Raw genomic sequence first — 24,365 nt, 5'->3', positions numbered from 1 at the left:
AAAAAGGTATTTGCAGCTGTGGTGATACCTCTCCCCATAATGCCAACATTAATCAAGCTTTTCCATGCAGCTTTGCAGTCTGTTCTATTTTTCATTGTCCTGAATATAAAAACAGAGCTTATGCCCTAATACACTGAGTCAGAGACCATACTTCTGTGTCACTGAAAATGATCAGACCATATCGATTTCTAAAAGTACTTTCTGTACTGTGAAACAAACCTATAGCAAATTCTTCAACAATGCCAGTTTCATTTTAAGGGCAAAAAAAAATTATTGTAACTGCAAACTGTAAGTACCCCTGGGATGTGAAGCTTTTATCGCCAAAAATTAACTGCTCATATATTTTATTTAAGTCTTGAATTACAACAAAACATCAGCTGTAATTACAGCATCTCTAAGTCAAGTTTTGGAGTCAGCCATCTTGTTGAAAGACTTTGGCAATGGGAAATTGCCAAGTGAAATTGTGTAAGTCAATGTCCTGGCTGTTCTGATGCTGCCTTGAGAGTCAGGAGAAAAGCTTCATTACAGGAAAAATGAAACATTCGACATACAAGTTATTTTCAGAATAGCTTCGATATTGTTAAATAATGAACTCCATTGAATCTCAACTTCTCAACAAATGCTGATATTCTAAATTCCTTAAGTAAACTGCACGTGATGCAGATTTTGAAATATGAACATGATCTTCCCTTATGTAAACAATCCTCTGCCTTTGTTGTCTGCTTCTATCACACTGGGTGCACATCCTTCTGGATTGCAGACCCAAGCCTATAAAGTCTTGCTATCAAATATCCACCCCAATCTGCAGATGCTTTATGCCTGTGCTTAACAACCATGACTCATCCCATTAAAGTCAACAAAGTTACAGTAGTAAAGTCAAGCATGTGTTTGTAGGAATAGGCCCAATTTCTCAGAAGTATGTAGGTAACTTAAGATGAAGAGAGATGACTAGTGGGGGAATTTCATACTGGTGTGACTAATCTCCTTAAGATCTCCTGAAATTGAGAGGGCCCTTAGAAAAGAGCTTCAGGACAACTAAATTAGGCTCCTGTTTTGAAACATCTTCTAGAGAAGCCTCCAGTACTCTCTGCTGTTTAAGAGGTGCTGAAGATTGTTCTGGACATCCACCTCATACATAAGTCAGCAGGACATAGAACTTGAGGTTCCCAGTCTCATCTTGCCAAGGGCCTTTCTGCAGCAACAACCAGTTCAGCAGCTCTGGGAATCGAGCTCTGTCTGCCGAGCTGCTCTCCATCATATTTGGAAAGTCGTGGCTGTCAGGTGAGGTCCCAGATGACTGGAGGAAGGGTCACGTCACTCCCATTTACAAGAAAGGGAGCAAGGAGGACCCGGGGAACTACAGGCCAGTGAGTCTCACCTCCGTGCCTGGGAAGATCATGGAACAGATCATCCTGGATGACATGCTTGATCACATGAGGAATGAGCGTGTGAACTGAGACAGCCAGCATGGCTTCACCAGGGGCAGGTCATGTTTAATCAATCCAGTGGCCTCTTATGATGGAGTGATGGCATTGGTGGACAAGGGGAAGGTGACTGATGTCATTTACCTGGACTTGAGCAAGGCCTTTGACATGGTCCCCCACCACATCCTTATCTCCAAACTGGAGGGATGTAGATTTGATGGGTGGACCACTCGATGGGTAAGAAACTGGTTAAAAGGCCACAGACAGAGGGTGGTCATCAATGGCTCTATGTCCAGGTGGAGGCCGGTAATAAGCGGCGTCCCCCAGGGTCTGTCCTGGGACCAGTGCTCTTTAACATCTGTATCAATGACATCGATGACGGAATCGAGTGCACCTTCAGCAAGTTTGCTGATGACACCAAGCTGAGTGGAAGGAAGGGATGCCATTCAGAGGAACCTCAACAGGCTTGAAAGGTGGGCCTGGGTGAACCTAATGAGGTTCAACACAGCAAAGTGCAGAGTTTTGCACTTGGGCTGGAGGAATCCCAGGCATCTGTACAGATTGGAAGGAGAAGTCCTTGAGAACAGCCCTGCAGAGAAGAACCTGGGGATCCTGATGAATGAAAAGCTTAACATGAGCCAGCAGTGTGCTGGCTGCTCGGAAAGCATCCTGTGCTCCATCAGAAGAGGGTGGCCAGCAGGGACAGGGAGGTGATTGTCCCCCTCTACTCTGCTCTTGTGAGGCTCCATCTGGAGTACTGCATCCAGGTCTGGAGCTCCCAGTACAAGAAAGACAGAGAGCTGTTGGAGAGGGTCCAAAGGAGGGCCACGAAGATGATCGGGGACTGAAGCACCTTCCCTGCAAAAACAGGCTGAGGGAGCTGGGCTTGTTCAGCCTGGAGAAAAGAAGGCTGTGGGGTGACCTCATTACAGCCTTTCAATACCTAAAGGGAGCCTACAAACAGGAAGGAAGTAAACTCTTTGAAAGGGTAGATAACTGCAGAACAAGAGGAAATGATTTTAAGTTGAGGGAGGGAAGATTGAGGTTGGATGTCAGGGGGAAGTTCTTTACTATGTGAGTGGTGAGGTGCTGGAACAGGCTGCCCAGAGAGGTTGTGGATGCCCCATCCCTAGAGGTGTTCAAGGCCAGGTTGGATGAGGCCTTGGGCAACCTGGTCTGGTATTAAATGTGGAGGATGGTTGGCCCTGCCTGTGGAAGGGGGGTTGGAGATTCACGATCCTTGAAGTCCCTTCCAACCATTCTGTAACTGTGATTCTGTGATTCTGCGATTCTGCTTGTGGCTTCATAGCACTGCTCATGGCCATCACAATCTGCTCCTGCCGTAGCTTTGCACTCCAACAGCACCAAGGCCAGATAGAAATGACACCTGGTATAGTCTATTTTTCAAGCTGAAGGACAAAGGTGAAAATAAATGAAAATACATTTGACCTTCAATGGTCTGAAGTCTCCTTTAACTAGACACTGTAGCTACAGTTCTTTTTTTTCTTAAATGGACTCTTAAATCTACAAGACTGGCTAAGTGACCCATCTTCATCTTTTATGGTTGATTTTTAAATACTTGAAATTACAGGAATGAAAGCATGCACTTCTTCATATTTTAATAAACACGATGCATTTTGAGGATCCCTCAACAACCATGATTTTGCTGTGTTAAATAAAGTGGATTTTATAGACGCTTAATCAGATCATGATGAAACATTATGCAAAACATTATGCAATGTAATGCGAAGTAATTAATGCAAACAGAAAAGTGGCAGCGATGTGAGAAAGCCAAGCAGGATGCATTTGTGTCACATGTCGCCTGCTGATTTTCTGAATTTCTGTCTTTCTTAGATAGTGGTTTCCCGCTCCGAGTCCACAGCTCCACATGTCAGCTTTCAGCTGGACTCCCACCCCGTCTCTCCCCAGGTTGTTGTTGAGCAGTCAGCAGCAGCAGATGGCTATACTCTGGTAGTGACTGGAAAAAAGGTGGGTGGTTCATAATCTCATCATTCCACACCCCATGTAAACCTGCACCCAGAGCAGCGATTTTTGGTAAGGGCAACTATTTACACTGTGGTTTTATATCCTGCATCCTCCCAACCTTACTATTCCCCTGGGAACACAGAAAGAGCAAGTTTCCTCCAAGACTGTTTTCCCTCCTTAACAAACCAACAGACTAAGATTGGGAAATGTTAAGTAATGTAAGAACTGTGATATAAACCAACAAAAGTCAGGAGATGCAAATCCCAGGCTGAATGTCTGTCCTTAATTCAAGTGCTTGCAAAGAAAACTACACAATGGCCTAAGAAAAGAAGGCATGCAGAATTTCCCTGACTGTTGTTCATTTGTGTCATAACATCATAACTTTTTGAAGAGAGGTGTGTGTGCAGGTCTTAGGTGGGTGTGTTTAAAATTGGAGATGCTGCTCATGGTGAGGTTTGAGGAATATTTTCACAGGCAGATTACAAGGGGTTAACAAAACATGAAGAGTTGTCATAAATATGCTATTGTCATTAGTAGGATATGCATTGTAGAATGAGCTTAAAACATTGTTGCATTAGCAGATAATATTACAGATAATCCTAAACCCTAATCGTAAGCAATAATTTGACTCCTTGAGTTCTATAAGAATTTAAAGAAATGAATCAGCCATTACTAAAGATGGTTATTAATCATTTACTAGAAATGTATTAGATATTTATAAAAGTCATTTTCAAAGAGAATGTACCTAAGAAAGGTACTGAAGTATGAAGTATACTTATCTAACGATGCAAATATATGCTAATATTAATATTTTGAGCACAGATAACATATATTTAGAACTGCCATTATCATACCTATTGTGATATTTTGAAATATAACATCATTTTCAATTTATGTTTTAGATATAGGGTAAGTTTTCTGATAATAAGTGTTAAATACTGTATTTGGGCCATTGTGTGACCAGTGTGTCACGGCTGCCAGTGTAGCCTCACCAGAGCCAAAACAGCTACCATGACTGGTTTTGCAAACACATGAACTAAGGCATACTGAGACACACTGCTTTTTCCAAGAATTGCTACAGAACTGGGAGGAGCACACTGCTGTTTCCATCAGCAAAAAAAAAATGCTATCTTGCTGTAAACACCAGATGCTGGTAGTAACTGTATATAACATTAAGATGCCTTTAGGGTTTCTCCCAAGTGAATTTAAAATCATGTCAGTTAAATTACTTATAAGATCCTATAATTATCGAGCTAAAGAGAAGTCGAACCACAACTTGCACAGCTGAAATCTGAGTAGCACCACAACACAGCGCATAAATTGAGGCTCCTTGCCAGCAAGCGTACACATTTGAAGGCTCTGTGTGCCATCTCTTTCCATCAACAGATAACCAAGGTGCCGCTGAACGGACCAGGCTGCCACCACTTCCAGTCCTGCAGCCAGTGCCTGCTGGCACCTGCCTTCATGCGCTGCGGCTGGTGTAGCCAGCAGTGCCTGAGGGCTCCCGAATGCAGCGGAGGGACCTGGACCCAGGAGACCTGCTTGCCAAGAGTTTATGAGGTAAAACCGCCTGCTCCTGGTGTTTACATACCACAGGTAGTGCACAGGGGCCGCTGGCCAGCCCACAGGGTGAAGGGCAGCCTGCCCACCGTCCTTCAGAGCCCATCGTACCCAACAATGCCCACGTCATGATCATTTGCAACACTGCTTTAACGCTGCCTCACAAGCCTGAAGGATTGGATGAGCCTTTAGGGTAGGTATATAGGAGGAGGTGCCCCCAGATGCTCAGTTGGTGAATACGAGAAGCAAAGGAGAGAAGTTTCCTTACTCATTACAGCAGCTGGGTTCTCAGGGGCAGGGACAGCCGGAGGCTGCTCTCCATGGGCTATGAGGGGTGTTCAGGGACAAGGCAGATGAGCATAGCTCCACTGTTTGTCCCTGTTTCCAGTTAGCCATGGTCAGTGTGAGATTTGCATGGGGTGACTGAACGTTTAACAGAGCTATTTTTAGTGAGGTCTGGCACAACTGTGAAGGCTGAGGTTTTAGGAGTAGCGATGGACCAGTAAGCTGAGGGAGGAGCAAGCATAAAGCTCTCCAGTAGCACTTGCACCCATTTCCTTTTAACACATTTAAATTGTACTCTGCAGCTAAAAAGTACATTTTCTTCTGAGTATACAGCTTATAAATGGAGATGAAGTTTTGACACTTGAAACTCCCAGAGGGAAAGGGACCAAATGTTTTCTTCTTTCAACCAGACTGATAATTTCATGGACAACATTTTAAAGAGGCAAAACTACTGTAAAACTTTATATTTGCTGGTAATCTGGAAACACATTCATACAGATAGGATTTTTTCATATTTCAGATGCAAAATTTAAAGCTAAACCAGTAGAAAACTCAGTGATCAGACAGTGAGGCGTTCTAGGAATCAAACTCAAAATGTATGGAGAGCTGTGTGCATGTGAGCACACCTGTAAGTGAGTTTGTCTTGCCTTCTACCTTTGGATAAAGTAGATGTAAAAAATTGCTAACTCCAAAGGTGAATCATTCACTTTCACTTTATACAAGATCACAGCCATCTCAGAAAAGCTGTGGTAGATGATCAAATAGTCCTTTCTGGTCCTCACTTTTAAGAAACGATGAGTCACCAGTGCAAAGACATACACTGAGAATTAGTCCTGGCCTATTTTTATATACTTCCTCAGGACCAAACCATCTTTCTTAGCTTGTTTTGGCTTTCCTAGAGCTCAAGCACAAGTAGTAACCCTCAACATTTTTTCTCAGCAAAACTTTTCAGCATTAGCAGTGTATTTCCATGCATCCAAAAGGACTTCTAAGGCTTGGAATTGTTTTGTTTCTGAATTTCAAAGGTGCTGAGCTACAGCAATCCTCTCTGATTTCAACCAACGTGTGCTCAGCAACTTTAAGAAGCAAGTGTCCATGCACAGATACTTAGACCAAGAAGTATATCCCCAAAGCCACCTCTGGTGTCCCCCTGAAGCTGCTGGGAGGATTCATTTGGTGGAGTGTGCCTTAGATGTGGGCAGCAGGCAGGCATGGTGCCAGCCACACGCTCCCCTTCCCCATGCACTGCTCTCAGCCCTACCCACTCAGCACAAGTCCAGCCTGCCCCTGTAATGGATATGGATCTGTGACGCTGTTAGATCTTGAAGGCAATCTTGAATTACAGTGTGCTAACACTGGTGGAAGTCTTCTAGAAGGTCTGTAAGGAAAAAAAAAAAACCCTGAGTACTCAAATCCCTTTGGATTGCTAGCTGTTAAGACAGATTTCATGCTCTGCTGGACCATGACATTTAACATTATTACTGAAAAAAATGTAAAACAGATTATTCATCATCTTCTGATCTGTATTTAAACCCATATGCATAAAATATGAGAAACAAGCTTGTTTTGTTCCTAACAAACAGAGGATGACCTGCTTTGCATAGTATTTGAAATTCAGTCCTACTTCTCGAATATTTTGCAGATTTAGTGAGGCAGATTGCTTAGGATATGTCACATGAGCGCTTTAACCTGAGGGGAGCACGGAGGGTCTGATGCAAAGAATGTTAGATGAGTCTTCAAATAAGTTTTCTCTCATTATTGGACAGAGCAATGTGCAGTGGAAAGAGAAAGAAAAAAAAAAAAAAGATTAAAAAAAAAAAGATGAGATTTTCATCTCAGGAAAAATGGCAGAGAGGAAGCACGAGGTTCTCCCATTGGAGTCCTGCTGACATGTTGGCCCTCTGCCCTGCTCTAAGCATTTTTCTTTGGAGCCATTGGGCTCTGCCCCACAGCAGCACAGTCCACAGATGTCCCTCCACCAACCGCCCCGCCTGCAACCAGAGCATGATTTGTCAGCCTGAGTGACAGCACTAGGGGAGCTCTTGGGGACTTGAAGGATTCTCATTTGGGATAACTCCATAATGAAACAAATTATAGGCATCTGCATGCAGAGTTCAGGTCACTCTGAGAGGTGAAGTGCATGAAAGGAAAAATAAACTGGTCTCCCTTTGGATTCTTTGTTGTGGCTAAAAGCCTGGGATGGTGTGTTGTTGTTTTGAAAGTGAGTCATTTATTTAGCTTTTGTTGCAGAAGTATCAGGAATATCAGACCTTCTGCTGCCTGCTTAGATTGGAGGTTTTGCTGGAAACTTCAGATGTGGCCTCTGCATGTTCTTCACTCTTAATTAAAATGAATGGGCTGTTGAACCTTTAATAAATAGCTATTTTAGCTAATGGTGTATAAAGTACATGAGTGGATATTAGAAGAACTCAAGGAAAAGAAAAACAGAATCTTTTACATTTTGGAAAAAGCTTTCTGCCCTACAGCCCAAAGCCAGGGAGCGGCAGCGACATGCAGAACTGCAGCCTCATGGCAGGATGTGCTGCAGGCTCTCAATGGGTTTCCTGGCTACAGAGAATTGCCAACAATTTTCAAGTTCTGAATTTCATAGCATTTTTTTGCACTTTGCTTATTTTCTGTTGCTACCTGCATAATGTAAGCACACACAAGATGCCTGAGTGCCTCAAAGTCCGATAGGTTCTCTGCTCATTCCTGTCCTCTCTCCCAAGAAAAGATCTGGGAAACCACATTTGACTTTCATTGGCTTCATTATACAGGCCATCTGAAATAAAGGAATGAGTGAAAACATTGTAGAGGAATCTTTGTAAAGGTTAAGTAAAAAAGTGTAAGTTTTGGTGTGTTTATTTGCTATCTACTTCAAAATCTCACCTCTTACAGAACATAGTAAATACTTTCATTCTTCCTCAGTCAAGGCATATGGGCTGCTATCGCATGTCCCTTTTGGCTAATATCTCTCAAAACCAGCTAAGTGCCTTAGGTTTCAATTTTGTATGGCTTTGTGAAGCTTGATTTTAATGCCTTTTATTGCTAACTTAATGGATTATGGGCAACAAGGCTTGTGAAGGGCTTGGAGAATATGCCCTACGAGGAGAGACTGAAGAATCTGAGGCTGTTTAGTCTGGGAGAAGGAGCCTGAGGGGGGACATTATTGCTCTCTTCCAATATCTGAAAGGTGCTTACAGCGAGAGCGGGGTTGTTCTCTTCTCACTGGTGACAGGTGACAGAACAAGGGGAAATGGCCTCAAGTTGCACCAGGGTAAGTTTAGGTTGGACATCAGGAAACACTTCTTTACAGAAAGGGTTGCTAAGCACTGGAATAGGCTCCCCATGGAGGTGGTCAAGTCACCATCCCTGGATGTGTTTAAAAGCGATTTGGATGTGGTGCTCAGGGACATGATTTAGTGGAGGATTGTTAGAGTAAGGGTGGTAAGGTTAGGTTGTGGTTGGACTGATGATCTTTAAAGTCTTTTCCAACCTGAGGAATTCTGTGATTCTACGATTAATTTCAGATTCTTCAAATGCCAGAAGTCTGTGCGTTACTGTGCAAAACAACCTGTACCCCCACAGAGCAATTTCAGTTCTTGGTGGGGATTTTGTTACTCCTAAAAATAGTGTGCTGAGATACTGAGTGGAAAACTATGATCCGAAGTCAATCCAGATTTTGAAGGAAATTTTTTTTAAAAAGGAAGGGAAACTGAAACTTGGGAATGGCACAGGCTCCACAGGGTGCAGTACTGCTCCCCACATTAAACTGCAGCACTGGGCAATGGAAGGCTGTGAGAGCATATCTGCTTTTTATGGGATTTGTGCAGAAGCACTGTTCCTGCACGGGTTCCCTCTTCTGTGCTTGCTGAGAGCTGATCCAAAGCTCATTAAAGCAGGAAAGATTCCTCCTGACTTCAGTGCATTTTTGATCAGACTCTTTGTCTGCTTTCTAATGGTGGCAATAAATTTCCCCGTATAGAATATAGGGTATAATTCTTTTGAAGTATTCTTCAGCTTCCTTTCTATCTACAGTAGTTCATTTATGATAGTCCTGAAGAAAGTTGAAAAGAAATGTGTGTCTTACTGGATTTCCAGATGAAATAATAGCCAAGTATCTCTCAAACACTTGCCTTTCAGCTTGAAAATGAAGTCAAGTCCTTTGAAAGGCACAGCTGTGTTGCATTTTAGGGGCAAAACTACTCTTACTAAAGCATTAAGTTTAAGACATTCAGGCAGTACAACCACAAATATAAATTCAATCCTCCATGCTCTGTTTTTTGCCCAGCAGCACTAACAGTTTTGCCCAATTTTGCAGTATTGTTAAAAGTCCCCATAAACCCTAAACCAATATCTCTTTTATATTTGTTGCTGGCAGTACTGACCAGCACTTTTACTGAGTTCTGCAAGACTTCTATAGTGTTTCTACCTTTTTCCCACCATTGTTATATTTTACAGGACAATTTACAATATACAGAAGGGGAAAAAAAAAAAAAGCATTTCCTTTGTAGATTGTCTCTGTGTTTCTGAGAGGTAGTTTATTTTTAACTCGGAATTAGAGGTGACCAAATGTAAAAGACTGAAGGAAAGAATAGCAGAAGTCACGTTAACTTTATCACAGCCAATCCAATTTCGGATTTAGGTGTCTTTGAAGCTACTTCACTATGAACCTGACTTTCATCAAGCTGACAGAAAATGGTCATTTGGGGGCTCTTTTGTGTTCAGCATTCAGCTTCTAACAAAATAAGTACATTGTATGTTTAACATGCCAGAAATAAGATGTGAAAGACAAGAACGACAGGACTTAAAAGACTATTACAATGCACAGCTTGTTCAGTGCCCCTAAACACCATCCTTCAAAGCTTTCTAGTATAGGTTTTGTTATTTATTGCTACTGTCAGAGAAAGCTCATAATGTGACGAATGAAAGGTGAAGAGCAATTAAGATGAATGGTAGGACATAAACCGCCAGAAGAAATGCTTTCCTAAAATTATTCCTTTGCACATTCTTTGACTCCGTTTGAAGTTCAAGAAAACCTGATGCAAGTGACAAAATATTTTTTAACAGATTCTCCCAAGCAGTGCTCCTTTAGAAGGCGGGACAAAACTGACACTGTGTGGATGGGACTTCGGATTCAGCAAAAATAATAGGTTTGAATTAAGAAATACAGTCGTCCATATCGGAGGACAAATCTGTGTTCTGGAAGCAAAATCTAGTAACAAAAACAAGTAAGAAACCTAAAGTACAAAATTTCCTTTATAAAGATGTTCTTTGTGTGGAATGGATTTACTAATGGTACAAACATTCGGTTTATAAACATTATGCTTTCATTCAGATTTTCAAACAGAAGATTTGGGTATTAAACAATCCCCCATTTCGACAAGTTCCCCAGGAAAACTGCTCCAGAGAGCCCATAAAGCTGGTTAATGCCGATAGCTCTTGCAACAGCTTTTTCTAGTTTGACTACAAAATGCTGTTCTACACCCATGGGAGCTGGCACAAAATGAAACTGTTTAAGGGTTTGAAAATATGGCAGGCTCCTTTAGCCAGGGTCCTGCAGGGCTCAGATATGTCATCTCCATCTTCCTCATCTGTGAGGCTGCTGGTAGAGGAATGTGAGAAGAGGAAGGTATTTGGTCATCAAGCTGCTCATGGCCCTTTGCAGGCACTCCTCTTCAAAAATACATATTTGAGACAGTGGGATAATGGCTTAAATTCAAGACAGAGGATATTCTGGTTGTTATCGTGAAGAAATAATAAGTTCAATGAATATCCTCTCTCAGATCAGAGCATATGATTGCTAACGCAGCAATGTGCAGAGCATGACATGGCTTCCCTACCCGCATTTGTAGTAGCAGAGGTCACCCTCCAGCAGTCTTGAGCTTGTACCTTTCTGCTGCTCTGAGCAGTCTTAATGCAAGCTAAATGATTTAAAGAGAATGGCTCCTATATGAGACTCGGAGAATGTAATGTAGTTAATGGACACATCATGCCACAAAAGTTCAAGTTTAATTTTTGGCAGTATTTAAATCTAAACAATAAATATACATAGGATGTAGTTTTCCTAATGCTGTTGTCTGCCAAAATTTGACACAAGGGAAAATTCCAAAAACCAAATTAACCAATTGAATGGGAGGCATTTGTTTTCTCCAGCCTGCTTTTTTTTCAGAAATATATTTGATTTATTAAATTTTCTCTGTCTATGTATAAACACCATGGCATTTGTAATTAGTATTGAAGAAGACAACAGTACTTCCTACTGGTTTTTTTTTTCTGAAATATACCTGACACGCACAGATTGATGACTAGTTCTGTATGGGTTCAGCATTGTTATGAAGTAGTCGTGGCTTTATTTTAATACGAAATGATCAACCTAGGAAAATAAATGTAATGCAGTTTTTTTCTTTGCTTTCCAAAGGCTGGAATGCACAGCTCCTGCTGCAAAAAATGCAAGTTTTAATATATCCAGTAGTGTTTCTGTTGGACATGGAAAAACACTATTCAATACATTTTCATATGTGGTAAGCACTATGATTAGAATTTTAATGTCTAATTAGTTTCAGTGTGAACTGAAAGAAGACTTTTCATGAGTCCAATTCAGTATGATAATTCTATGTTATTGTTTATTATTACTTCATAGAAGTGCTAATAAATGTGTTGAGATTATTCTTTTTGAAAATACAGAAACATAACTGAACAGTCCTCTTTTCTTATTTTTACCCCCCTCAGAATCCCATAATAACAAGTATCTCTCCCACCTATGGCCCCAAATCTGGAGGAACACTGCTAACAATAGCTGGCAAATACCTAAACAGTGGAAAATCCAGAAGGATTTTTGTTGGTGAGAAACCATGCAGCTTGAAAAGGTAATGTATAAAAAAAATAATAATAATAATGTAAAACAATGCTTTAATATTGGTTAAAATATCATGGAGTTAAAAATAAATTAAAAAAAAACCACACTGCTCTCCATCTCACATATCAGGGAACAGAGACTGCAGTAAGCATTCATTTCTGGCTTAGGTCCTGAGTGTCTAGAAGCTTCCTAGAAAGGACTGCAGTTCACTAGAAGTCTCATTGCGTGATGCATCACAACATCATTTCAGCACTCTTCCTGATATGTATAAAATAGTTCTAAGGATTAAGCCAGAATTTCTTCATGGCTCTTTACTGGATCCAGTAGGAACTCAGCCAAGAACATTTGACATGTGAAAATGCTTTGAATCTTATCGGAATGTCAGTGCTATTAAAATAATAAGTACAGATTCTCTGTAATAGGCAACCAAGCATTCCGAATTCAGTAGCCATTTGGCAACAGTGTAAACCTTGTTTGGTCCTCTTTTGGGTACAGCAGGCTGGCTCCCATTGGTGTGAACAGAATTGTCACCTCCACTACCAAGGGCAGAATCAGGCCAACTGTGTTTCAGGAACAAGGTGTTCTGCAATTTGTATACATTTTAGGTCTCTCCTAAAGATTTTGGAAAGTTACAGTGATGAAAAGTCATACTTGCAGAGGATGCAAAGAAGGAATAGTTTATTAGTTGATGTCAGACTTGAAGTCAGGAGAGCTGAATTTTATTCTTTGCTGGTAAATGATTTATGTTATGTTCTTGATCAGAACAGCTAAGTCTCCTGACTAAATCAACAAAGGGATTTAGGTGTTCAAACTCAATATTTAATCACTACCAAGATCTTCAGCTGCTACTTAATACTTCAGGGTAGGCTTTATTGATATCATCTGATCAGCTATTGGACAAATACATGGAACATTTAGGAATAATTCATTTAATCCATTTGAGATGCCTATTGTGGGGGTGAGATGACTGCCCCCTCAGAGGCAGATCTAGGCTTCAGGCTTATCCAGTAGACACTCCCAGCACTCCTCTTCTTACAAGCAAAGTTGTATAGATTCATATACGAAGGTCTTAGCCAGTTTTTCAGGTTAGATATTTCTCAACCCAAAGTGTGATGTTCCCTCTTGGGAGTAATGCCCAGTTCTGAGTATAGCTGGATCAAGGGTGAATTTTATTTTATTTTTTTCTTTCCTTTAAAAGATGGTAAACATTTCTAGACATTTATGAATGAATCACTAACACCTTACTGCACACTGCAAACACTACCTTCCTGGAAAGCTCTAGAACTAGTAGAAAATGCCTGTTTGTCTGATTTGGAAACATCTTTTGAGAATGGTCTCACGTGGAGGGCAATTGAATGTGGTTTGGCCCAAATCATTGAAACCACCTGCTAGAATATTATTTTGCTTTTCCAATCAATTTTTATGCTTGCCTCTGTTGTGCCCTTGTGGTCACAATTTACGTGCTTCAACCTTCAGGATCCTTCACCTCACCCAATGATCTCAGCACAGGAAGACTTCCAGGGCCAAGCATGAGAGAAAGAGGGAAAGGTGAATATCTCCAAGACTGCTGCTGTGCCGGGTTTGGCCAGCTCTTTATGAATTTTCGCCTACTCCTCCTTTCTCCTTGCCCTCTCCTGCCTATCCCTTGTTAGTACATGGAGCCAATAGATTCCCCCACTGCAGAACATCTCTGAAAAGACGCTGCATATCCTGCCACTCTTTTTTTTTTTTTTTTTTTTTTTTGAGTTTTTTAACACAGGCCGAGTCCTGTGCATTAGAAGGAGAAATATGTTGTTGCCTAGTCACGGCAGAAAAAGCCATTCTCCTTGAACTTGGTGTCATTTTCCAGGCTGGAAGCTGCCTTTGCACAGGGCAACATGTGCATTCACAGGGCTGTCACTGGCACTGAGGAAATGCTTTTCACCAGACAAGGTGCACGGCAGTCAAATTAAGGTGAATCTGGAGCCTAAGAAGTGTTGTTGCTTTTTCTACATTGTGCTGTGCTTATTTTCTGCAACATGAGCCTTCTTTGGTGATTATCAGTAACATTTCTTTTTCACACGTGGATCTTTAGGTGGGTTTGGGGCTTACTGAAGGGTAAGATTTTAAACAGACTATGTGTTTTATAACACTAACAAGCAAGCCTTTCTCTGTTTCCAGCACATCGGAAAGCACTGTGGAGTGCTACACTCCAGCACAAGGAATCCCACAGGAATACCGCGTGAGGGTGGGAATCGACGGAGCTATCAGAGATGCAAAAGGTTATTTCACCTACAGGGAAGACCCCGTTGTTTTAAAAATTCATCCAGCTAAATCTTTTCTTAGGTGAGTAAAAATTACTCATAGAAATAAGAGAAGAAATGAATGAAAGAAGCGTGGCTGTGCCATGCAGCAATCTATCAAAAGAAATTGCATTTTTATCTCTATCTGCCATGCCAATTGCTTCTATTATGGTGCAGTTGCAGAGGGCAGATCATTTCCTTTCAGAGGTGAAGGAGAAGGGGGAAGGGCACCTCTGTTCTTTGTGTGATTTAACTCCTAACTGCTGCTGAGTGTACCTGTGATGTCCTGCTGAGATACCTACTGTACAGCTAAGTGGGTTTCCTATGCTGTGTCTGGACATTACACTGATTAGTGAGGAAAATCATTTAATGTGACAAGTCAGCGGTACTAAAGAGAGCAAATGGATTTTAAAACCATCTAAATCCACAGAATAATAAATATGAATATATACGTATGGTAGTACGTGTGTATTTTTACGTGACATATTTATTGTATCAGTAGCTCTAATCCAAGCCATCTGCCTTTGCCAAAAAAATGTCAGCAGTAAAAAAGACACCTTTTTCAGCACCACTGAAAGCAGCAAGTAAGTTAGAAAACGTTAAATTTGCTCTCCTTTAAAATTCACACATTTGTTTTACATCCTGGCACACCACAATATTTAAAATTAATTTTATTTTCTTGTATATGGTTAGTTGTTATAACAAGTGTAAAATTTGTTTCCCAGAAAAATAATCTTGCTGCTCAGAGCTATGTATTTGCATTCACCCTGTTTATCCCTAGTTCTGGCTTTATGTTGTCATTTAGTTTAAAATATAATTTGTAATTAAGGTTATCATAGTAGATGCATCATTATCCTACTTACATTTTTTTCTTCTTCTTCTTTTTTTCATTTTCCCTAGTGGTGGAAGTACAATTACAGCTCAGGGAATCAACTTGAATTCAGTGTGCTTTCCTCGGATGGTGATTACTGTACCTAAACTGGGAATGAACTTCTCTGTGGTGAGTCTGTCTTGAAGAAGGCAATCTGCTATCTTGCATTGTACATGTGGTGAATGGCACAGAATTTTCAGTCAAAACACTGACTTTTGCCATAAAACTTCAGGGATTTCACCAATGCTTTCTTCAAAGAGTTTTTCAGTGAAAAAAAATAGCTTTACATAGGCAAACTGGAAATTAGAGGAGGAGGAGAATAATAATTTTCAAGAAAACTGTTGCAAAGAGATTAGGCTTTCACAGTGTCCAATAACAAGGTTTTTATATCACAATTTAGCAGTGCAGTTCAATGACTAAGCACAGAACAACAAAATACATGTATGCCAGATTTACCAGACAAGTTGAAATGTGTTAAGTAGGGGATATATTTCAGTGGTGACTGTGAATATAAGAGGAAAATGAAAAAAATATCAAAGAAAGAGGAAAAGTAGGTATAAAATCGAGAGTAGGTGTTGTTTTAGAAATCAGCTAATTGCCAAATTACCTGTTTGGTAAGTTAGGAAACATTTACCCCAAGTTGAGTAACTCATATTGAGAAAGGTTTGGGCATCTGCAGTTGGAAACCTCTTCATGAACATAAATTCAGAAGTTTCTTTTGTTACTTGAATTGATAATGTACACTATCTTAACCTAAATATGATCACCAGGTATGGTCATGTGATCGACTTCAATTTTTATGAGGCAAGATGACATTTATGAGCTACTTGGACTGGAACTGTTTCCTGTAACCTTTTGCCTACACATTTGTCTTACATCTCTGACATTCTCTCATCTTCTGTGGTCTGTTTAGCCTAATTGAAGTTAAATTAACCTACACACATTATAACACGCTACACTACTGCTCAAATTCTTAGCTTGTTTCTAATGAACATCATATGCTACTTCCTGTACTGAATTCTAGTATGTTGGCAAATTTTCCGTTTTTTATATTTTCAAGGTCATAATATTCTTCATGATCCTGATTTGCATAATATTTTCAGTGTTGGAACCTGAATTTCAGCTGGATGTAATCATGGCTTGTAATTTAGTGGGTACAGATTTAAATCTGGAAATCAGTGCCCCTGCAATTTAACAGTGTTCAGTGTTATCAAAAATGTACTTCACATGAGTTGGGGAATAAAATATTTTGGTGAAATCAACCAAGCTCAGAATTTTTTTATTCTCAGCACTGTGGGCACAATTATTTCTAAGTGCAAAAGATTTGCTGAAATCAGTTCTTTAGATTTTGCTTTGGATATGAGCTTGCTTTCTTTTTCACTCTCTTGCTTTCTCTATTCCCCTGGGAGAATATGCAAAATTCCCCCTCTTCAGGGACAGATTTTGCATACCTTGCTTATCAGATTTCCAGTCAGTAAGCACAGACAATATTTGGAATTTGCTGGAGTTCACAATCTGATTTAGTGTGAGAATTTTAACAATACATGATGTAAAAATATATCGTAACATCATGTTCTTCAAAATCCACGAAGAGAATGTGTCTGGAGACTTTCTCAGGACTCATACAGCTTTAAAAAGATCTGAAGTAAGGAAGTAAATCCATGCTCCAGCAGTGATTGGCAACTCCAGGCAACCAATACTAGAGAAGCAAACAATCCTTTGAGCAGTGATTTCTTCCTGTGCTGCCTTCTAACCTGCTATTTTAAAAAAGGCACAGGCATGGACAGTCACAATTAATCTCCCATATTCTTTTTCTTTCATACCTTTCAGTGTGCATTATATTTGTCAACAGACAAGAGGAGTTAAGTCTAAGCCTCCTTGTCCATGAGGGTATCTGTCCCCTACCACTGTCAATATCCTTATGTAGCTCTAGGAATATGAGCCAGTGTAAAAGCAGCTGTGCATGAAGTCACATCCCCCTGCATGGAGGGCTGGGCTATAACCTCCATCAGATTGTAATCAAGAGTGTATAATGCTTTGACACTGCCCAAGTAATATATTTTGTTCCATTGCAATTAAAGGCCTCTGGAACTCCATGGCTTCCCTCTGTGGCAGCTCAGCTCTGCCACCAATCTCTACCTCAAGTTTATTTCTCCAGGATGGATATTTGTTCTCAGGAGGAAGGGGAACACATAGAAGGAACAAAAAAAAAAGAGGTTGCACCATGTAAGTGAGGAAACTGCTTGCAAAGGATGCCTATGGCTGCAACCTGTTCCATTCTATGTGGGAGATTCTGGGCCCTATGCATGAGCAGTATACCAAAAAACAAACTTGCATCCACTCATTACAGAAATAAATAATGATGAAGAACTCTTTCCAGTAGTGATCCAGAGCAATGCAATGGACAGCTATCATGTTAACAAAGGAGAAAATCAGTTGTAGTCCTGAATAGAGCTATCCCAGACAGACAGTCAACGTAAACCAACATAATCAAGTTCTGCAGCTGAGGCAATGTATCTTTTCGCTTCCTTAGCTTGGGAGAGGAGAATGAACTGAGTCATTTTTTAATTGTCCTTTAAGCCCTTTTTCTTTTCAGTTTTCTCATCAGCCTCCAGGAAGCTGCTTTTGTCAGCATTCAGAACTCTGGCTCTTGGGAAAACTGAAGGCAGCACTGAAACACATCCCAGAGCATCAAAGGAAAGTGCAGCTGGGAGGTACCACAAAGACCTCGCCTGGCCCGCTTCTTTGCAGCAGCAGCAAACATACTCAGACCACTGCCTGACAGATATTTGTTTAGGCTGTTATTAAAGCTCCTTGAAAAGGAAATTTCACAATCTCACCTAAAGAAGCTTTGGAGAGAGCTGCTCTACCTGCTTACCTAGTGGTTTGGAAGTAATTCTTTCTAACAATTAACTCGAATCCCAGCTGCTAATTAGTTTAACCCTCAGTGGACACAAGCAACAGATTACCAGCCCCTCCTGCTAATTTTACTTATTTGCACTATGTTATGATTCAGCCTTTCTCTTTGCCATTTGAAAAAACCAAACCAAACTCTGACCTTACATGATAAATGTAAGAGCTTAGAGCTCTGTTCCCCCTTTCTTCCATCTCCCAGATGCTCTCTCATTTGCTTAAAACTGATGGTGCCTGACTTAAAAGAGCTCTCTCCTTTTCCTGTCATCTATCTGTCCCCAAGCCATTAATTCATTCTGCCAAGCTTAATTGGGGCCTGGAGCACCGATGTAGTCAGGGTGTGAGTGGAGGGTCACTTCAGCAAGCAGGAGGAGTTGTTGGGAGTGCTCAGCATCTCAAAACCTCAGGAGACAGAATCAGCTTGTTCTTCTTGGGGCATCTGCTTCTTTCCAGATGAGCAATAGAGCTGGTAATTTCTATGGAAAAGCAGCCCATAAGAATTGCAGTGTCATTGAAACTGAAAAGCTCTGGGAGCAGATGCCAGCCTCCTGTAGAAGAAACATGGAAGTTGCACACATTTGCAGTTCAGTATTTCTGAAAATTTATCTTCTGTAACATAAAAATAAGTTGCTTCAATTTCATAATTTTCTTTTCATATTTATTTAAATGTCATTGAAATTATTCAATACTATGTTCATATTAATTGTGTTTATATTACATTCCACTAACACTGTCAATATGTCTTGCCTTCTTCAAATTCAGTGGAAAAAATGTTCTAGCTATTGAACCATATGTTTAAGTATTTGCAACATGTTTCTTTTTAATTGTGGTTTCAAGAGTTCTTTTGACCATTTGTTCTTATTAAGTGCAAAAAATATGAATTTGAGGAGTGCTGCATGAATTCCTCTTCCCGAGAGCTCTAGACAGTGCATAAGCATACACCAACCCTCTTACTTCTGTTCACACATTCAGTTCCTCTGTGAGATGCACAAGGAGGATAGCAGCTCATTCCTTCCTTTCACTTTGCATTATTTCTGTGCAAAAGCAGGGCATGGTGGAGGGTGGTGTTTGATCAGGAGCCTGTCTACAAAATAAGTACCTTGTGACTTCTATAAGTCCTGCTAGATGATTCTCCTGCACTTGAAGGTCTTGAGGCCAATATTTTCTCTCTGAAAGGCTGTAATAGTAAGTTCTCATAGAATCATAGAATCATAGAATCACTAAGGTTGGGAAAGACCTAAAAGGTCACCCAGTCCAACCGTTCACCTATTCCCAATAGCTCCTACTAAACCATGTCCCTCAACACGACATCCAGTCTTTCCTTGAACACCCCCAGGGTCGGTGACTCCACCACCTCCCTGGGCAGTCCATTCCAGTGCCTGACCACCCTTTCTGAAAAGTAATACTTCCTCATGTCCAGCCTGAATCTCCCCTGCCATAGCTTGAAACCATTCCCCCTGGTCCTATCACTAATGACACGAGAAATAAACTCAATAGTGAGTTGTCATCTGGGGATCCTTTGGAAGAAGAATTAAATTACATTTTAAAATCTTTATTCATAATACCCCTCAAACTAGCTAGAATTCACCCACTAAAGTCTTTCATAGATTTATTTAATAATAATAGAAGAAATTCTCTGAGAACTGTGGATGGTGAGTGTGGGATTACTGAAGTTATTCCTGATTTTATATCCAGAACCACTTGGGGTCAGATCTTCTAGCTATGTTCACTCTGTGGAACAATGCTGCCACAGAAGCTCAGTAAAGATCTTCCCTCACAAAGGGGAAACATGGCCTTTCTTTCCGTGCTGCATCTGCATCTCATGTACATTTCTCACAGAGAAAGGAATCCAGTGGTGGATATCAGAAAAGATCCCATGCTGCAAACTCATCGGGTCCCTGGTATTGTTATCACATACATTAATCATCCTGAGCCCAAGGACTCCCAGTCAGTATCAGTCATACTGTGTGAAGAGCTGGCTCTCAGATGCAGGAGCAAGAGGAACTTTTTGGCCCAGTAATTTGATAAACTGAAAATATCATCTCCAGTGTTTACATCTAAGAGACAACTGGAATTAAAATGTTGCCAAACCATTAGAACCAACTGAAATGACAGCAAAAGCCCATGAGCTGCCTGAAAATCTTCAAGATACTCTGCTTGAGTGTCACTGCTGCGTTTCTCACCTACACATAAAAGCCTTCTGAATGGGCTTTCCTCAAGTTCGACCTGAATTCTCATTTCTCTCTTCTAAGAAATCATTCTTGGCAGAGACAGGTGGAGAGCCTCTTGGTCTGTCTTTAACCTCATTCATCTTTCATTTCTCACTGGAACTCCAAAAGTTTAGACTTCTTATGAAAGGACAAATTGGTGTTTTTCTCCCTTCTGACTGCTGCAGATCCTGTAATACACATCCGACTGCCCCTCTCTTATCTGGGTCGACTGCTAAGAGACCTTTGAAGCTCCAAGGTTTTCCCTCATGCTTTTCCCGTAGTTGTGTCAGATGAAAAAAAATTGAATTGGGCATTGAAGTTCAGATTCTGTAGGTCAGGTTTGAATTAATTGCCTCAAGGGTCATATTTTACGAATGAAGCAAGAATACATACCTTTAAGTGATGAGTCATATGCATTGTGCAATGGATTATTATTCCCTCTGGGCATAGTATTTATTTATGCTTGTGAAATGCTTCATAATTTTTACATCTTTTCTTCCTTATTGTCTTCAGATGTAGATTATAGTCATAGGAAGAACACAGGTTTGGCTTTTAAAGTGAATGTACTCTAAAGCCTAATTAAATAAAAGTTAAAGGTGCTGGGTGATAGGCAGTATCTTAATTGAGTAGGCAATAGATTGAATTTGTTTTTTTCTTATAGATCCTCAATCCAATATTTCTTGAAAACTAAACCATCATATTCTTCAATTGCTAAAACCAATTTCAAGGTAAAAATGTCATGTCAAATCATGTACCAATAAGGGCATTGCAAATAAGATTTTTCTTGACCTTACCAATCAGTCACATTGCATCCCCTCCAAAGAGTATTATTAGATTTTTATCATTCTCTGAAAGCATCCTCTTCAGAGACCAGCCTGATAAAGTAAAGTATCTGATTCTAATAGATAGCCACAAACAAAGTTATGAATACCACTGCTATTCATTTAACAGACATCACTGGTCTACAGTAGATAAAAAGTCTAATGAATTTACATTAATCAAATAAATATAATGATTACCTAGGACATAATTGGTTTTATAATTATATATATATTTCAGTAATCTCTTTCTAGAATTGACACAATATGATACATAACTTTACGAATATTCATATATCATGGAAAATCTGACTCAGTCATGCATTATATTAACGATGCATCCTATTAATACAATCATGATTCAAATGAATTTCTACATCCATGTGACATAATAAAGCATGAGCTGTGATAAATGGTCTGTAGCAAGGCATTCAAAAGAGAAAGAACAAAAATTCTCTGATCCCGTAAGAAAACGAAAGGAAATTCTGCCTTGACTCGTGTCCTGCAGATCGCCTTTTTGTTATGGGACAACTATTCCTGAATTAGGAATCCTTATGAGCTGTTAGTTGCATGGGTGCAAGTTCCCCTGGCTTTAATGAAAGCTACTCTGAGTTATTTAACTGAGCGTAAAACTCACAGCTCACAGATACATAGATCTTGTGATAGAGCTCCAAATGTCTAATGCTCAGTTTCAGAACCTTAAACGTGTTTTTCTGGGCAGACTTAAGATTTCACAATATTATGCAAAGAAAGAGAATTGCTATGGTGATAAAAAAAAAAAAAGCACTGATTTGCAGTTATCTAATTTAATCTTACTTTTCAAGTTAATATGAGTACATAATTGATATAGCTTGAAATGTTATGTCACTGATTGGAAACAAAGCAAAATTACATTGCATTAATTTAGCATATTAGAGAAAAATGTAAACCAATTTCACAGCTTCTTCAGACAGCATTTTATAATGAGAACCAATTTGATTTGCAAGACAAAACAGAAAATATATGTATATATTGGCCCTTCCTCGATGCACAAAGGTATTCAACAGCACTGTTGGTTTTACAGGAAAATATCATGTAGATCAAATGTAAGGTTTATGATGACTAGTCTGTAAGTCCCATTTTTACGGGGCCACATGTCAGCCACTCTATTTAAAGCAAAGAGCAATGTAACGTCTGCTTTCAGAACAGGGAACTACTTATACAAGGCTTACACAAAAGTACTGTGGAGCTGAAGCAACTGTGCCAGAAGTCCTTCAACCGTATCCACTGCAGGAGGCATGAAGGGGAGGCACAGCGAAGGGAGAACACAGCACAATCATAAAAGAGCCTCTTTGCAATGTGTGTGATGCTGCCCAGCACCCACCACACTTCCCATCGATGCTTGTAGATGCGCTGTTGACAATATAATCCAATTAGTTATCTAGAACACCCTGAAGAGAGAAAAGTTGATCCTTAGAGAGTGCTGCTCATCTATTTAAAGTTATTGTATCTAGTCATATCTATTACTATTATATTATTATTGTAAAGTTAAATCTATTAAAGTCTAAAACAGATCAGATGAACGCCTCCTCTTCTGACTATCAAGGGAATTCAGAGAACTAACTGCATTCTGGGTGTCTGGATGCAGGCTGGATGAATCTCACCTGCAAGGATTCACATCTTGTCTGTCTCAAGAAACCTGTGTCAAGGTGCTGCTGGATGGTTGGAAGCACCCTGGCCACACATCTTACTCTGATTCACAGCTCCAAAGCACAGTATATTCCCTAGGAGGTCTTCTGGAGCAAGAGTTTCATCTTTCCCCTGAGAAGCATTGCTTGGTCCAGAGCACACCATTAGTGGGAATAAGTGCAAGTGAAGGGAAAGTGGTGCTTCACATGTGACGTCAGGCAGCTTTCACACTGCACTGAGAGGCAAACCTTCATCCCCACTCATCCAGGGATATACAGCATGAAGCAGAACCTTCTGTCAGCACATCCCAGAGGAACTTACTTGTGTTATACCTAAGCACCAAATGCCACGATTCTGGGGTTCTACACCTGCTGTTGTAGAAAGAAGATACGTTTTGCTGAAGTTTCATAGGCCAATTCCCAGCTACACCATGAATAAACATAGCGTACTTTTATTTTCTACTGTTTTAGTCAGATGCATTTGCCTTATTTTTAATTTCTCTTCTGATCTCTTGCTATTGCTTTGGTAGTATAAAAGGCAGAGAAATCCATGTTGTGTTTGCTCTGACACAGGCTGGATATTGGAGTTATGGCCGCTTTGTGTCCCCATACAGCCCAGTGAAAGGGTAGCCTGCTGATGGTCTTTGGCATTGGAAATAATTTTCCACTAATTATCTTCAAAATATTTACTTTAAAAGTGCTGTGAACAATCAGGCCAGGAAGCTTGTTTACTTGAACATTTCCTCAACGAGAGTGCAAACACCACTGAGTTTTTACACCCTTCTCCCCACTTAAACAAACGCTGAGTAGCCTTGATCGGGATTTTGCTTTGGTTAAAGAAGAACAAGACTTCTGGTGTTTATTTTTTCAATATATGTGTATTGTTAAACAACTGCTATGTTTATCAGTTACTTCCTATGCACGTACTTACTCCAATTCTTCCTTTCTTTCCTATAGGCATGTAACCACCGTTCTAGTTCAGAGATAATCTGCTGTACAACTCCTTCCCTAAAAGCCTTCAATCTTCAACCACCCTTTGTAACCAAAGTATTCTTTATTTTTGATGGTGTCAGCTCTCTGTACTTTGATTTTGACTATGTAAATAATCCTGTATTTAAACATTTTGAAAAGCCAGTGTTCATCTCAAGGAGCAACCCAAACGTTCTGGAAATTAAGGTAAGAAATGCTGAAATAAGTTTTTAAGTTATTCATTTTTCAATGGAACTACTCTTACCTGCACTGAAAGTTGTGAAGTGCACATCAGCGCTGTACTGTGGAACAGACCTGTTGATAAATTAGAGGAAGTCCCAAGGAAACAAAGGCATAGAGGAATGGAGCACAGTGTTTTTGGTAGTGCTTTCTCCCAAACCTCACATTGTCACAGCTTAAAAGATAAAGAGGTGAAACCAAAGGCGTTCCGGGGCAGTTGCTGACATCAGGTGGGGAGGGAGAGGGGCTTTCCCCAAGCTCTGAGCTGTGAGTGAGACAAG

General features: G+C 40.3%; 1 protein-coding gene across 5 annotated transcripts in view; it reads left to right on the top strand.

Annotated features, from left to right (window-relative positions):
• MET (MET proto-oncogene, receptor tyrosine kinase) overlaps positions 1 to 24,365 on the top strand; it is an 89,732-nt gene that overhangs the window by 43,435 nt on the left and 21,932 nt on the right. For all 5 annotated transcript variants that reach the window (XR_006179227.1, XM_042872689.1, XM_042872691.1 and 2 more), the window contains exons 4-11: positions 3,279 to 3,413; positions 4,797 to 4,970; positions 10,326 to 10,486; positions 11,677 to 11,779; positions 11,988 to 12,124; positions 14,275 to 14,439; positions 15,297 to 15,396; positions 23,833 to 24,051. Coding sequence is in view for 4 of the 5 variants with exons in the window: in XM_042872689.1 (XP_042728623.1) it covers positions 3,279 to 3,413; positions 4,797 to 4,970; positions 10,326 to 10,486; positions 11,677 to 11,779; positions 11,988 to 12,124; positions 14,275 to 14,439; positions 15,297 to 15,396; positions 23,833 to 24,051 (1,194 nt within the window). In the remaining variant the exon portion in view is untranslated. The remainder of the gene's footprint in view (positions 1 to 3,278; positions 3,414 to 4,796; positions 4,971 to 10,325; positions 10,487 to 11,676; positions 11,780 to 11,987; positions 12,125 to 14,274; positions 14,440 to 15,296; positions 15,397 to 23,832; positions 24,052 to 24,365) is intronic.

This window comes from Lagopus leucura, unplaced genomic scaffold (genome assembly GCF_019238085.1).
Source record: "Lagopus leucura isolate 7727_CA_CO unplaced genomic scaffold, USGS_WTPT01 Super-Scaffold_100008, whole genome shotgun sequence".
NCBI classification, from domain to species: domain Eukaryota; kingdom Metazoa; phylum Chordata; class Aves; order Galliformes; family Phasianidae; genus Lagopus; species Lagopus leucura.
The sequence above is the reverse complement of the archived record's forward strand: the minus strand, read 5'-3'. Positions and strand labels throughout refer to the sequence as shown.